Genomic DNA, 17,026 nt, shown 5'->3' on the forward strand with positions numbered 1-17,026 from the left:
AGCTGTCCTTGTGTAAAAACAGGCCTAGGAATATCAATGCAGATTTTGTCAAGTGTATGACCTTGTAACCTGTTTATAGTCATGTAATATGGAAGTCTAATTGGGAACTGTTTTCTCCTGAGTTGAAAAGACAGATTTACATCTGATGGGCTTAATATTATTCGAGAAATAAACATTCTGGGCCAGATTTTATTCTGGCAATGGGGGTCCCAGTGGTAGGTCAGAACAGAGGGGGGGGGGGGGGAAAGACCAAGTCTCAGCCCTCCGTTGAACCCCCATTGCTATTTCACGATGGTCAGGCAATTAACTGCCTGCTGTCAGGGATGAGAACCCTTTAAGGGACAAGCTCCCACCTCCAGAGCTGCCGGCCAATCGAAAGGCCAGCAGCTCTGCAGTACCAGCAGCACCAGTGGGAGCAGTGGCCACTGCCGTTACTGCAAGAGACACTGCAGTACAAGGACTGCAGAAGACACCGGAGAGGTGAGTAGAGTCGGTGTTGCTGGGGCCATTCAGGGAGGCCTCAGTGACAGGGTTGGGGAGTGATGTTAGTGAGGGCGGGGGGGGGGTCTTTCTGGGGGCGCGGCCCTGCCGAGTGGGCCCTCCGAGGATTGCCCCCAAAGGAGGGTCCCTCTCAACTTCACTAGGAGGCCACCAGGTCTCACCTGGCAGGGTTTTCCCTGGTGGCAGGCCCCATCACCTTCACCAAAATGAGATGGAGGCATGAAGAGGCCCTTAAGTGGACATTAATTGGACTCTTAAGGTCCTCAATTGGCTTGGGGCGGGAAAGCTGTCCTCAGCCTTCCCCGCCCCGAACAAAATAGCAGGGGGCCCGGGCGATGTTAGGTACAGCACCCGTCATTTTGTTTGTCCCCACCTCCATGCCCGCCCCCAAGGGCAGAACAAAATCCTGCCCTCTCTTTCCTTGAGATCTATCTGTTATAATTTCAGCATCTATCATCAAAGAAAACACATACCTAACTACCAATCTTTTTCTATGACAAGTCCTTGTTTAGGATTCAAGTTTCGTAACAACATTATAACTGCCCCTTCCTTGAGTCTAAATTTGTGTGGTGACACGCCCATCGGAGTCAGACTGTCTAATTATCTTCTTCCTCTATAGAATCAACGCTGACATTGGGCTGGATTTTATCATAGGTGGACGGGACTTTGCCACCGATGTAAACGTTGGTGGCGAACCCTCTTCTGTCTAGCCCGGGGATCCGACCCACATTTTACGGGTCCCCAGGCTTTAATTGTTCTGAGGTGGGACTTCCACGCAGTTGAGGGAGGAAGTCCTGCCTCAGTGAGTGCCGGCCAATCCATCAGCCAGCAGCTCTTAGTCCCAGCAGTGCCACCGAGAGCAGTGGCCACTGCTGGGACTGCAGCCCAACCGACGCCATGGAGCCAGGCCCTCAGGTAAGTTGGGCTTGCCTCGCCAGGGGGATGGTCGGTCGTGGCGGCGAGGCAAGTGTAGTCATTTGGGGGAGGCCCTCAATTGGGCACCCTGTGCCTGACTGCCATGGCATCCCCCCCCCCCCCCCCCCACATTGTGCAGAAAGGCCGGCAGCTATCGCTAGGCGGCCTTTCACATCCCCAGCACGCCTGTTTGCCATGGTTAAAATATCCGTAGAGATGGGCGAATGTCCTTAAGTGGCCACCGACCGCCGTCGGCCGTAAAGTTGGTCGAAGATGGGAGGTGGGAAGGCCTCCTGCTCAATTTTACTCCGCCCCTATCTGTCCCCTGCCACCATCCGACCCGCTGGGGCAGCGTAAAATTCAGCCTATAGTCTTTTAATTCACCTGACAACTATTCTAAAACTTTTTCATTCAAATCTAGTGAACCAGGCACTATTCACCAATAGACGTCCCGCTTAAACTGACCAATCAAAACAGTCTGAACAGATAAAAAAACGATTATTATTATAGATGCTGCACTCTTTCCATATGGAAACTTTGGGGAATGTAATATGCTGTTTAAGATATGATTCCCTACCCCTCCTCATTGCTTGGTTATTTGCACATTTTCTGCAAGAATAATTTTATTCATAATATACAAAGCATAAATATAAAACAAAGCCTCAGCAGGTTCCAGAAACTCTTCTCATCCACTATGGAGCTTTATGGTTCTGTATCAAAAATCAGATTGTAAATTAATCTGGAATGCTAATACTGCAGACAACAATGGATTAATTTAAGTATTGAAATAAATATGAAATATTTAGATGGAACTAATTGGACTACAGAAGGCATCAGTCCTTTGCTAATATTGGTGAAAGCTTGGTGTGACTGTAAAACGGAGTTCTTCACTAACACTTACCAATAGAGGAAAATATACTACAGAAGTCGTTAATTTCAAGCAAATTAAGTTCTATCACTTTTGTCTAAAATACTTTCACCCTCAAATTCAATCATGGATCTGTTGTGACACCGGCTGCGAATCCTCTTTGAGCAGAAACCACAGTCTAAATGCTTGCATTTATTTTGGAAAGTACACAGAATTGGTGCCTGGTTTAACTCTCCCATTATAACAGGATGCCCACTAACTGGCATGGACTGTGCCACTAGTTGCATGTAACACTTATATCACTCTTGAGAGTCTGGAAATTGTTCACTTCATCAGTTTTTTTTATAAGCATATGTTTTAATAAAATGCAAAACAGCCCCTATCAATGTTGAAATTCCTTCTTTAGAGCTCCAGATGCAGGAGAGGGTGTTTATGGGCATTGGCAGTAAGCCATTTTTGGACATCAAACCTAGCGAAGCAGCCATCAATGACAGATCGGTTGACTGCGTCACAAAAGGGAAAGGTATGAGCTTAACTCGGAGGTTAGCTGAACTCTGTGAGGGACTGGGTTCTGCAGTGCGTCAGAGCATTGTCCTTTAGCCTTTGGGGCCTGAGTTCAAAGCCTTCTCTCCATAGAATTTCAGGAAAAGGAGTTTTGGTAATCTCAACTTGTAAAACGCCAAGGGTGCAAAAAATGGTTCAGCGAGCAATAATTGGCACCAAATTGAGAACCTTCTTCAAGGCCACACGAACAGAATGTTAGAAATTGAAATGTCAAACTCCTGTGTGGTTGAGATTAAGGTACCTTATACATAGGAAAGTTGGGAATGGATTTGCCCTTTGCCATAGCTAACTTTGATTGATTATTGTCATCACTAGACACATAGTAGAAAAGCATTTCATTCTTTGCTGTTTATTCTGTGCTGTTATACCTTGAAAAGCACACATGCTCGCTAAAATATAAAAACACAAAGTTTCATTCACAATGAAGGGATTACAGTATTATATTGCAAATGAAGATTATTGTGATGCTGATGTTTTTATTTGTTAAATACTAATATTATTTTCACAGTCGTTTTGTTCAGTTTTTCTCCTATACTGTCTTATAATGCCAAAAAGGACTTTATGACCCAGAGAAAATTTATAATTTTATATATGTTGTGTATATTTTCTTTTCCCGTTCAGCAGCCTTCACATATTATAGGAGTTAATTCAGGCCTGGAACTATGCACTTAGTGTGTTTTCTTAATGATACTTGGAAGTCAGATATTTCAGGTTGTCCTAAGGAACATATGACTCTAACATATATACACACTGGTTACTGTGGAGTTACAGCTCACTTTTCCCTGCCAGGAATACCTTTCTCTGCTCCTAAGCCTCGCTTTTCATGGCAACTCCAGTATCCCTGCCCAACATGCAGATTAAAACAATCAGTGTGTTAATATATCCTATTGCTGCTGCCATTTTATAAAGTTTCCGGTTAGTAAAGGTTCCAGTATTTCTTTGTACTGGGTGTCTCGGTCATTGTCCCTCTGGATAAAAGGGCAAGTACCACATCCCACATGTTGATATCAAAAGTATTCACTGGCACCTAATGAATACTGAATCCATACTTCTGCCAAATTCTTCAAGCATTGTATCAAATCGATTGATCTCGTTAACCTCATGATCAATCTTTATGTTCTCCGTTACCCAAGCATGACACTGCTGCATGTCACATTTGCCTCAGACGTTTGGTCCATGCTGATCCACAATACCTAAGTCAGGTCTGCTGCATTTTACAAGACAAAATCAATTTGAAAAATAGGATTGTCAATTGTACAAAAACCACAGTTACCTCCAGTCAGGATCACCATTCAAAATATACTCAGTTCCTTCCTTTCTGGGATCATCAAGAATTCAACGGTACCGAGCAACAAAAAGACAAAGCCATAAAAATCAGCAGAGCAAATGGGTTATCCTCCCACTGCCACCTCATCCATTAGGAATATAGGAACATAGGAAATAGGGGCAAGAGTAGGCCATTTAGCCCATCGAGCCTGCTCCGCCATTCAGACAGACCATGGCTGATCATCTACCTCTACGCAATTTTCCCCACTATCTCCATATCCCTTGATGTCATTAGTATCCAGAAATCTATTGATTTCTGCCTTGAACATGCTCAATGATTGAGCTTCCATAGCCCGCTGGGATAGAGAATTCCACAGATTCACCACATTCTGAGTAAAATAATTCCTCCTCATTTCAGTTTTAAATGGCCTGCCCCTTATTCTGACACTGTGGAAAAACTGACTATAGAAAGGTTCCAACTTTGACCAGTAGCTGATCTCTGATGGTATTGGTTAATGTCACTGTCTGGGACCACACAGACAACTTTCAGCCCCACCCAGGCCTTCCTTTGCTAGGTGGGTGCTGGAGACCCAAGGTATCTTTGGCACCCTTTTGCTTAGTAGATCTCCCATTGGAAGGTTTGGTACTTTTGTGTAGGGCATCTCAAAAAAGTTAATGTTGAGAGCATGGTGTTGGTCTTTGACCAGTACTATTTCGTATTATGAGTTTGATTCTCCTCTCATGCCTTCCTGTCCAATTTTGGTACACTTACCTGAAAACTCTGAAGAGGATTTACACAGTCCATCCCACGTCCTGGAAGTAACAGAATCCTTCTGAGGCACCTTCACTTGCTTGAAGCCCTCTGAATGATTCAGTCCATTTCCAGAGAGCTTTGCTTTCTACCAGGCTCAGACGTACGTGGCCGAATTTTATCAGCTCTCGAGGGATGAGCAGGGTGGTGTGGGGTTCGATAAGATTGTGAGGAAAGCTAGGAAGGTGGTGGAATGCCCATCGCCTTCCCAACGCCATTCAATTTAGTTGGGTTGGCTAAGTTTGAAGACAGCCTTCCCGCCCAGAGGCCAATTGAGACCTTTAGTGACCAATTAATGGCCACTTAAGGGTCTTATCCTGCCGCCACTGGCATTTTTCCAGCTGTGCAGGGGCCCGAGCGAGTCCACCCCACCTACCTCCTCTCTCAGGTTCTATGGCAGTACCAGCAGTGACCACCACTCCCAGTGGCACTGTTGGGACTGCTAAGCTGCCGGCCCTCTGTTTGGCTGGCAGCTCTTGAAGGCGGGATCCTTGTCCTTAAAGGGACGGGGACCCTGGCGTCCAACAGTTAATTGCCTGAGTGCCGTAAAATGCAGCTGAGTCCCCCCCAAATGACCACGGCGGGGTTTCCCCTCTCCTTTTTGGCCCAGCATCAAGACCCCTGCCAGCTGCATAAAATTCAGCTCACAGTTGTTAGACTTCACAATTTTCTGAGTGAAAATGACAACCAATCCATGTAGGCATTGTGGAGCATTGTCTTATTATGCATAGCATTTCCAATTCCCTTGAAAGACTAAGCAGTTATTTAGTTTGCAATTTTTGGATCTGCATCAAACCACTGTCAAAACAGTGAAATAGATGTTGGTTTTTGACACTGAGAACACATCAAGTGGCCCCATCAAAGATCATTCCACCCATTCTAAATAAGGTTCCAATTGATAGCATCTATAAATTACTGCATGAAATAATGTAATTATGTTCCCTACACATTGTTACCTAGATCAGTCCTGCTAGAAGGGTGTTTCCTTTCTTCTGATCGCTGCATTACTTTCTTAGCATCCTACAATGTGTGCACGGTGTTGGATGATGAAAAATAGAATACTGACCTTGTAGGATTTTCTTTGCATAAATCACATCCTCCATAAATTTTAGTTCCTCCCAAATTCCCCCCTCAGACCTTGCAGTGGGTACATGTATTAGGTAAAGCATCTTGATGGATTAAGTACCTCATTAAGGGTTTCAAACGAGTGTGTGATTACGGCGCATATAATGACACAGCAGAAGGATGCCAAATGCATAACCCCTAAAGTATCTGAAGTCAAAATATTATGCAAATCTACCTAGCACATGATGCCTCCAGAACCAATACAAACCTGGTTTAACTCCTACATTACGTGGAAGATGCATATCATTCATAGACTGAAGAAGACCCTACAAAGTAGATAATTATATGTTTCTGCTGATTACATTTTGCAACACCATGTATTTTCACTTTTCTTTCAAAAGTCAACATGCCAACATTGTTAATTTATCTGTTCCAGTGGAGACCAAGAGACCAAATTCCATAGGCTCTAATGGTAGTGCCTCCTCCTCGGGAAGTCAGTCTTCCTCATCATCTTCTGGCATTGGTTCCCTCAATGTGAACATTTGCTCCTGTTCACCATCAACTTCAAGAAGCAATGCTGCCATCAACAACTGTTTTTATAATACACAAACACGCATTGAGGAAGATGACCTGGAGAATAACCCTGGTGGAAGACCTTTTATGAGTGAGTGACAAAATCACAAGTACTGAACTCTATAAGTAATCTTCATGATGTTCACCACCATCTAATGCATTCTCCAGGAGGAAGGATGTCATCCTCTTGAGTAGGGTGGTGAATGGTGTTAAACATCTTGATGATAAGGCACCATGCTGTACTTTTGACCTACCATCCTTGTAGGTTGTACCATGGAGTGGCAGAACAAGAGTTTTATCTCTGATATTTACTGTGGTTAAGCTGCCAGTCTAAGTAGGACTGTTAGGTACATCTGGAAAGTAGCAATAAGGGAGTTTGCTAGGAGGGATCATCTGGAAATACATTCTGTCACTCCTTTACATTGCACGAGCTCACCTGCCTTCCTTTTTGGTTAAGCATTTGTACATGAAATGTAGGAATTAAAGAGGGAGAGAGATAATTTTTTTTTAAATAAAAAGAGAATGTAAGATGGGAAAAGTATTGGCAGTTATTGAATTTCACCACTGCATATATTTCTGCAGGTAGGATGATAGAAAAAAAAATCTGGAATTGAAAGCTAGGCTCAGTAATGCTGCTATGAAACTATCACCGATTGTCATAAAAATCCATCTGATTTACTAATGCCCTTTAGGGCAGTAAATCTGCTGACCTTACCTGGTCTAGCCTACATGTGACTCCAGACTCTCAGCAATGTGGTTGTCTCTTAACTGCCCTCTGAAATGGCCTAGCAAGCCTCTCAGTTGTCAAGGGCAATTAGGGTTGGGCAACAAATGCTGGCCTTGCCAGTGACACCCACATTCCATTAAAGAATCAAAAAAGAATGGTCCAGTTTGTGGACATCTCTTTAGTGAGGGGTCAACAGCAGGTGTACCTAGGTGGAGAAAAGTGGACCATTTTTAAACTTCCCTCATGCCAAGATGGAGCCCTCATCACTGGGTTTCCTCTATCTAACAACCTATTGCTGAGATCTGAGGAAATCAAACATAGCATCACACATCACAGGCAAGCAGGTATGTGATTGGTTTGGGAAGAAGTTACCTGTTTGGTGAGTATCTCGTAAGTGATTAAGGTCCATTCTACTCCAAACGTTTAAAATAACAAAGGAACTAGTGGTAAGCTTAATAAAATATATAAAAAAAGGAAAATAAAATAAATAATTGAATAAAATAATTAAGTAGTTTATTAAAACACATTAAAGATGGCAGATCAGGTGATGTGTCACAGCTGCAGCATGTGGGAGCTCCTGGATGCCAGTGTGATCCCGGGTAAACACGTCTGCAGTAAATGTTTGCAGCTCGAAGAGCTTCAGCTCAGAGTCATTGAACTGGAGTCCGAGCTGCAGACACTACGACACATCAGGGAGGGGGAAAGTTACCTAGACATTTTGTACCAGGAGGTGGTCACACTCCTTAGGATAGGGTCTTCTGATTTGGTCAGTGGTCAGGGACAGGAGAGTGTGGCTGCAGCTGAGGCAGGTAAGGGGACCCAGAGGGCAGGAGCCTCAGCCTTTGTGATTGTCCAACAGGTTTAAGGTTCTTTCAGCTTGTTTGGATGAGAGTGGGGGCTGTAGGGTGGATGAGCAACCTGACCATGGCACCATGGTATAGGAAGCCAGTCAAGTGGAGGGAGAAAAAAGGAATGTAGTGGTAGTAGGGGACAGTATAGTTAGGGGGATTGACACTGTTCTCTGCAGCAATGAGCGAGAGTCCAGACGACTGTGTTGCCTGCCAGGGTTTGAGACATCTGCTCAGGGCTGGAGAGGAACCTACAGTGGGAGGGGGAGGATCCAGTCATCGTGGTCCATGTAGGTACCAATGACATAGGCAGGACAAGGAAAGAGGTTCTGCATAGTCAATATGAGGAACTAGGCACCAAATTAAGAAGCAGAACCTCAAAGGTAATAATCTCTGGATTATTACCTGAGCCACGTGCAAATTGGCATAGGACAAATAAGATTAGAAAAATTAATGGGTGGCTCAAAGACTGGGACCCACTTCTGTGGGTTCCAGTTTGTGGGGAACTGGCATCAGTACTGGGGAAAGTGATGTCTATACCGTTGGGAGGGTCTACACCTGAACCGTGCTGGGGCAGGTATTCTAGAGAGCCGCATAACTAGGGAAGTAGAGAGGGTTTTAAACTGAATAAGTGGGGACAAGGAATCAAATTTGGGAAGATATGGTAAATCAAGGATTAGAGACAAGGCATGAGAGAACGGTATTAATATGGGAAATGATAAACAGACTGTAACAGGAAGGAACAGAGCGTACAAAACTAAGAGTACATCAACAGATAAGGCTAGCGGTTACAAAAATAATAAAAGGACAAAACTATAGGCTCTGTATCTGAATGCATGTAGCATTCGAAACAAAACAGATGAACTTAGAGCACAAATAGAAATAAATAAGTACGATCTGATAAGCCATTACAGCGACATGGCTGCAGGATGACATAGATTGTGACCTGAATATTTAAGGGTACATGGCATTTAGGAAGGGCAGGAAGCTAGGAAAAGATGGAGTGGTAGCTCTGTTAATTAATGATGGTATTAGCGCAATAGAGAGAGATGACCTAAGTTCAGGAGACCAGGATGTCGAAGCAGTTTGGGTAGAGATGAGAAATCATAAAGGCAAGAAGTCACTTGTGGGAGTGGTGTACAGGCCATGTCACATTAACTACACTAGTCTTGACTAATGACAACAGTTTATTTTATCGTGGACGGGGTAGTGATAATCACAAGCAAGCCAACCTTATTCTCATATGATTTCCTTAAGTACAGCAGTAGTCTCTGGATAGCAAGCAGAAGTGAGATCCCCAATTGGATTGTTACCCCAATAGCCTCAAGGTCCTGCAACCACTGGTTCTTGTTTTAGTTTCACCCAGGCATTGCATTTACCTGGCTATGCTACCAAAGGACATCTTCTATATGCCAAAAGACTTGCAGGTTGATAGGTAAATTGGCCATTATAAATTGCCCCTCGTATAGGTAGGTGGTGGGGAAATATAGGGACAGGTGGGGATGTGGTAGGAATATGGAATAAGTGTAGGATTAGTATAAATGGGTGGTTGATGGTCAGCACAGACTCGGTGGGCCGAAGGGCCTGTTTCAGTGCTGTATCTCTTAACAAGGATGGGGCATAAAGGAAGAAATAATGGCAGCTTGTCAGAAAGGCATAGCAATAATTATGGGGGATTTTAACCTACATATCGACTGGAAAAATCCAATGGGCAGAGGTAGCCTAGATGAGGAGTACATATAAAATAAAAGCAAAATACTGCGGATGCTGGAAATCTGAAATAAAAACAAGAAATGCTGGAATCACTCAGCAGGTCTGGCAGCATCTGTGGAAAGAGAAGCAGAGTTAACGTTTCGGGTCAGTGACCCGAAACGTTAACTCTGCTTCTCTTTCCATGAGGAGTACATATAATGTTTTTGGGATAATTTCTTGGAACAATACATTCTGGAGCCAACCAGAGAGCAGGCGATACCCGACCTGGTATTGTGCAAAGAGATAGGATTAATAAATGACCTCATGGTTATGGCGCCCCGAGGTAGCAGCGATTAATATGATTGAATTTTACATTCAGTTTGAGGGAGAGAAGAGTGGGTCCAAGACTAGTAATTTAAACTTAAATAAGGGCAATTATGAGGGCATGAAAGCAGAGCTGGCTAAAGTTAACTGGCAAATCAGGTTAAGGGATAGGTCAATAGAGATGCAGTGGCAGACATTTAAGGGGATATTTCAAAATACACAGAATAGATACACTTCAACGAGAAAGAAAAATTCCAAGGGTGGGACCTGCCATCCATTGTTAAGTAAAACAGTTAAAGATAATATCAAACTTAAAGAAAAAGCCTATAATTGTGCAAAGATGGGAGGCACATCAGACGATTGGACAGAATATAAAAAAACAGCAAAGAATGACTAAAAGATTGATAACGAAGGTAAAAATTAGAGTACGAGAGAAAGCTAGCTAGAAATATAAAAACAGATAATAAGAGTTTCTATAGATTTTTTAAAAAGAAAAGAGTTAACAAAGTGAGCGTTGGACCTATAGAAAGTGAGTCTGGGGAATTAATAATGGATAATAAGGACAAGGCAAATGAATTGAACAGGTATTTTGCATTGGTCTTCACTATTGAGGATACAAGTAACATCCCAGTATTAGCTGGAAGACAGGAAATGGAAGAGAGGGAAGAACTCAAGAAAATTACAATCACCAGGGAAGTGGTACTGAACAAATTGTTGGAGCTGTAGGCTGACAAGTCCCCGGATCCTAATGGACTTCATCCTAGGGTCTTAAAAGAAGTGGCTCGTGAGAATGTTGATGCATTAGTTTTAATGTTCCAAAATCACACAGATTTGGGGAAAGTTCCATTACATTGAAAAATAGCAAATGTAACTCCTTTATTCAAAAAAAAAGGAGACAGAAAGCAGGAAACTACAGGCCAGTACACTTAACATCTGTCTTAAGGAAAATGTTAGAAGCTATTATCAAAGACATTATAGCAGGGTATTTAGAAAAATTTAAGGTAATCAGGCAGAGTCAACATGGTTTTGTGAAAGGGACCAATTTATTGGAGTTCTTTGAGGGAGTTACATGTGCTGTGGATAAAGGGAAACTGGTGGAGGTATTGTACTTAGATTTCCAGAAGGCATTTGATAAGGTGCCACGTCAAAGGTTATTACAGAAAATAAAAGCTCGTGGTGTAGGGGATAACATATTAGCATGGCAAGAAGATTGGCTAGCTAACAGGAAACAGAGAGTCGGCATAAATGGATCATTTTCTGGTTGGCAAGATGTAATGAGTGGTGTACCACAGGGATCTGTGCTGGGGCCTCAACTTCTAACAATTTATATAAATGACTTAGATGAAGGGACCGAAGGTATGGTTGCTAAATTTGCTGATGACACAAAGATAGATAGGAAAGTAACTTGTGAAGAGGACATAAGGGGGCTACAAAGGGAAATAGATAGGTTAAGTGAGTGGGCAAAGATCTGGCAACTGGAGTATAATGTGGGAAAGTGGGAAATTGTCCACTTTGGCAGGAAGAATAATAAAGAAGCATATTATCTAAATGGTGAGCAATTGTGAGCTCTGGGATGCAGAGGGATCTGGATGTCTTAGTGCATGAATCACAAAAGGTTAGCATGAAGGTACAGCACGTAATTAGGGAAGCTAATAGAATGTTATTGTTTATCGTGAGGGGAATTGAATACAAAATTAGGGAGGTTATGCTTCAGCTCTACAGGGCATTGGTGAGACCACATCTGGAGTACTGTGTACAGTACTGGTCTCCTTATTTAAGGAAGGATATAAATGCATTGGAGGCAGTACAGAGAAGGTTTACTAGACCAATACCTGGAAAGGGCAGGCTGTCTTACAAGGAAAGATTGGACAGGCTAGGCTTGTATCCACTGGAATTTAGAAGAGTAAGAAGCAACTTGATTGAAACATATAAGATCCTGAGGGGTCATGACAGGGTGGATGTGGAAAGGATGTTTCCCTTTGTGGGAGAATCTAGAACTAGGGGTCACTGTTTAAAAATAAGGTGTCGCCCTTTTAAGGCTGAGATGAGGAGAAATTCTTTCTCTCAGAGGGTCGTGAATCTTTTGAATTCTTTTCCTCAAAAGGCGGTGGAAGCAGCTTCTTTGAATATTTTTATGCAGAGATTGATAGATTCTTGATAAGCAAGGGGGTGGAAGGTTATTGGGGGTAGGGGGAAATGTGGAGTAATCAGTTCAGCCATGAACCTATTGCATGGCGGAACAGGCTCAAAGGGCCGAGTGGCCTACTCCTGCTCATAATTCGTATGTTCGTATGAAATGTCTGAGTGTCAGATAGCTATGGCATTTAGACTCAAGCTTTTCTGTTTCGGAGTGAAGCTGCTGAGCCACCCTTCTGTTAGAGCTCTTGGGGGTAATTTTGCCTTTGAGCAATAGTGTAAATTGGGCAATTTCGGACCAGCTGCTCATTATACATTTCTCCCAATTTTCATTTCCATTGAAGCGAATAGAAATAAAAATCAGGAGAGATTTATAAAATGGTGGCCTATTATTTTTTTATATTGCTTTGTGGGATGTGGGTGTCGCTGACTAGGCCATGTGTCAGTCATTTTAAATTATTGCTCAAAGCCAAAATTACCCCTGTCGTGTTCCCCATCAGATTCCATCTGCTTACAAGAATACCTTTAAACAACATTTTTTTCCAATTTTGTACACAGTGCACTATTATATTACACAATATAACAACCCAGCAACACAGTACAGCTAATGTCACTTTGATACTTTTAGCCTATAGAATAACTGATTGACATAAGTTCGCATAGACACAAGTCAGGAATGCTGGGAAGTGGAAGCAAAATACTATGGATGAGAATGTGTTTGGTGACAGTTTTGGGAAGGTGGATTTTCTCTGCTCAGTGCTTACCAATTTCATATAACTGAAGGCCACGTAGGGTGACAGCTTAGAAGTTACAACACAGAACTGGGTCATTTGGGACAACTAGTCTATTTTGGAGTTTACCATCCACATGGGAAAGTAATTCTAAACACAAATCTTGTGCTACTCTACTGCATGGCACTACTAAGTGCCAAAGCTGCATGATTTTTCAAACTTCACTAATTGTCAAGAAAAATGATATGCCAAATAAGGAATTTTAATTAATTGGTTGGAAACTTACATTAAACTTTTAATGGAAAAAAAATCCTGCAGTTAATTTAAAAAACTTACTGGCAGCCAAGATGCCCACCGCTATTTGCATCTGAAACACCTTTTCACATTCCAAGGCTCAACAGAGGTCTGAGGAGCATGGACCTAGAACAATGACTTTCTCTAAGTGATTGAATTACCTAAGATTGCTTCATTAGCCTGGCATTCAAGGAAATCCTAACACCTTGACTTTGAAAAAGCAAACACCTCCAAGTGTAAAAATTGGCATCCTGGGGCAAGGCGATCTAATTCCAAACCTTGAATCTCATTAGAAGGTTCCAGAGAATACACTGAGGCAGTTATGTGATCACCTGTCCATCTCTGTGAAAGCTGGGAGTTTGAACAAAGACAGTCAAGTCAGTGACTCATTCTGTGTAGTAGGAGAAAGGCTGTGTCCCTCTCTCTCTCCTTCTCCAGATGACAGCACAGGTTTGAAACCCATCTGCAACTCTGGACCCTCCAAACCTACAGATTGCTACCGACAGAGACCAGAGGAAGAGAGCCACCTACAAGCCTGCCTCCAAGAAATCCCTGAGCCAAGCAGGCCAGCCACGAAGTGCACTTTGACCCGCTAAAGACTTCAAGAATATAACTTAATCGGAAGACCACCAAATCCTCTAACCTCACAGACTGTATGTTTAATTTACATTTATCCTGGACTTTAATCCAACAAGAAAATCTACTTTTCACTCTGTAGTCTATTTGTGTGTGTGTGTGATTCTTGGGTGAATGTGTGCGTGAATGTATAGCGTATTTTGTTAGTACTTTTTTTTAGATTGGGTTTAGATTGTTAGGTATAATAAACTTACCTCTTTCTTGTTTAAACTCTAGAAAATCTTATCTGATTGGTTCTTACATGATCACATTGAAGGTAAAGATGAAGCACTCACTGAGGTGGTAAGCACAACCACTGTTTTAAAATAAAGGAGCAAACCCTGTTGTAGTCAAATAAGAGGAAGCGCAAGAGGAGAGCCTGTGACCTCCTCCTCACCTGGCCATAACAGAAATTCCAGAGTCCATGATCGTAAGCCAACAACAAAGAAGAAATTGGAAATGGGAAACCAAATTAATCCCTGGTAGAAAATTTATAAACTTCAATACAGATTTTCACTGGTTTTCACAGCTAGAGTACTAACATGTCCACATTCGAGGCCAGTACCTTCCTAAGCCAGAGTAAAGTAACTTGGGACAGGTTAAAGGCCCTGTCTATTGAAGAGTTGAGGAATGTAGCTGGGCAGTTTGGGATTACTTTCCATTCAAAAGCTAGGAAATCTGAAATCCTAAGACCAACCATTTTTCACTTGAACATGAAGATTCAGAAACAGGGTTAGAGTCAGAAACAGACAGGGTAATAGTAACTAAAGTGCAATTAGAACAGAGGAGACTAGAATTAGAATTCCAAGAAAAAGAGAGAACTTTCGAGAGAAAGAGGTGAGAGAGTATAAAGAAAGGGAAAAAGAGAGAGCTTTCCAGAAGGAGAAGGAAGAAAAAGAGTTAAGGTGGCTTGAATTAACTAGGGGAAGATCCAGTACACCCATTGAAGGCATGGCTAGTGAGGAAGCTACCCCTAGTTCAGGACAGTGTGCTGAGCTCTTAAAGTTCTCCCAGTTGATTCCAAAGTTCAACACTTCAGAATCACTTTTGAAAAGCTTGCAAAACAGCTGAAAGAGCTGGATTCTGTTGTTACAAAGCAAGCTAACAGGAAAAGCCCATGAGGTTTATTCACTGTGGCCAGATGAAAGTTCATCAGATTATGATATGACTAAAAATGCAATCCTGGGCGCATATGAGCTAGTACCAGAAGCGTACCACCAGAAATTCCGAACCCTCCGGAAGCAGCCTGACCAAACTTATCTCGAGTTTGAAAGAGTTAAGCAACTTGCTTTCAACCAGTGAATATGGGCACTGAAGATAGAGCCCACATATGAAAACTTCGGAGAGGTGATCCTTCTCGAAGAGTTTAAAAACTCACTTCCCCTTTCTATTAAAACTTAAGTATAGGAACAAAAGATTCAAAGAACCAGGCAGGCTGCAATTCTGGCTGGTGAATTTACCCTAGTGCACAAATCCTTACCCCAAGGGAAACCCTTCCCTAATCACCCCACAATCCCGAAAAGGATGAAAGGTGGGAGGGGGATAGGAGCCTGAACAGCTTTGGGCAAGAAGGGAAAGCTGAACACACAGGAGGCCCTCCTTAAGCCACAAAGGACAGTGATGAGAGCAGGAGTGACACCTGAAGACCTGTGTGCTTCCACTGTAACAAGGCAGGTCACCTTTGAGCTCACGACTGGAAATTATGGAGAAAACCTGTAGGATTAATCAGGACACATCAGACCAGTCCAGGACAAGGGACCCTGGTGGAAAGCACAGCAGAGCAGGCTGTGGCTTTAACTGTGGCAGTAAGACCCAATAAACCTAGCGCTGTGAGTGTGGGAAAATTTGGCAAAATCCCTGTAAGTTGCCAGGATTTTGTATCCCAAGGAAAAGTGACCCCATACCCCTCGAGTGAGGCAAGCAAACCTATAGTCATAGTTAGGGATACAGGGGCCACCAAATCCTTTCTTTTGGGAAAAAGCATGACCTTTTCTAGCAATGAATGCTAGAGTGTTGGTGAATGGTATCAGAGGGTGGTGTATGCCCATACCTTTATATCAGGTGCACTTGGATTGCGGCCTTGTTTCGGGACTAGTAACAATGGGGATTGTCCCTAGTCTACCGGTGGATGGGGTCGACCTGCTCCTGCGTAATGATCTGGCGGGGGTGAAGGTGGTAGCTTCCTCAGTAGTTTTAGAAAGACCAAAAGAAATCAGGGAGACAAAGCAGTTGCAGGAGAAGGTCATCGGCATTTTCCCTGACACTGTGGTGACTCAGTCCATGGCCAAGCAAGCTCCATCAGAGCAGGCTGAATTGGCACTGCAGACAGATGACCCTACTATCTGGTTATCTGAAACCTTCTTTGGAAAGTTAAAGGACCCAAAGGTTGGGTTAGACAGATCATCCCTAGTTGAGGCTCAGCAAGCCAACCGAGTATTAAAGAAGGTAGCACAGACTGCTCAAACCAAAACTGAAGCAGAGGGCGTTCCAGAGTGGTATTATTTAAAGAATAAGGTGCTGATGAGGAAGTGGAGACTTCCTCACAGATCTGCAGAAGAAGAGTGGATAGTGATTCACCAGGTAGTGGTGACACCGAGGTACCATAAGGAAATACTAAGAATAGCCATGAACTTCCAATGGCTGGACATATCAATGTACTTAAAACCCAAGCCTTCATAAGACAGCACTTTGACTGGCCAAAACTCCACAAAGAAGTGGTAGAGTTCTGTAAAACGTGCCACGTGTGCCAGGTTGTGGGAAAGCTCCCATCTACAATAAAACCTCACCTCTAATTCCCATACCAGTTTTTGGGAAACCCTTCAGCAGAGTGCTGGTGGATTGTGTGGGACCCCTACCGAAAACGAAAAAGGAGCTACTGGTATCTTATGACCCTTATGGATGTGGCTACCCGATTCCCAGAGGCTATTCCCCTAAGAACTATCTCTGCCAAGGTAGTGGTGGAGGGGCTAACCCAATTCTTCACCCAATATGGGCTGCCTGCTGAGATCCAGTCAGATCAGGCACGAATTTCATGTCTGGGATCTCTAAAAATGTCCTGGGTAATCTGGGCATAACCGAGCTGAAGTCCTCAACCTA

The 17,026-nt window shown here is 43.1% G+C and overlaps 1 protein-coding gene across 3 annotated transcripts in view; it reads left to right on the forward strand.

Moving 5' to 3' along the window:
• The window catches only part of LOC137378062 (pleckstrin homology domain-containing family G member 4B-like), a 186,210-nt gene that overhangs the window by 157,608 nt on the left and 11,576 nt on the right, over nucleotides 1-17,026 (forward strand). For 2 of the 3 annotated variants that reach the window (XM_068048123.1, XM_068048124.1), the window contains exons 20-21: nucleotides 2,691-2,807; nucleotides 6,427-6,654. In XM_068048123.1, the coding sequence (XP_067904224.1) occupies nucleotides 2,691-2,807; nucleotides 6,427-6,654 (345 nt within the window). The remainder of the gene's footprint in view (nucleotides 1-2,690; nucleotides 2,808-6,426; nucleotides 6,655-17,026) is intronic. The other variant, XM_068048125.1, reaches the window with a different exon arrangement.

Source organism: Heterodontus francisci, chromosome 16 (genome assembly GCF_036365525.1).
Source record: "Heterodontus francisci isolate sHetFra1 chromosome 16, sHetFra1.hap1, whole genome shotgun sequence".
Taxonomy (NCBI): domain Eukaryota; kingdom Metazoa; phylum Chordata; class Chondrichthyes; order Heterodontiformes; family Heterodontidae; genus Heterodontus; species Heterodontus francisci.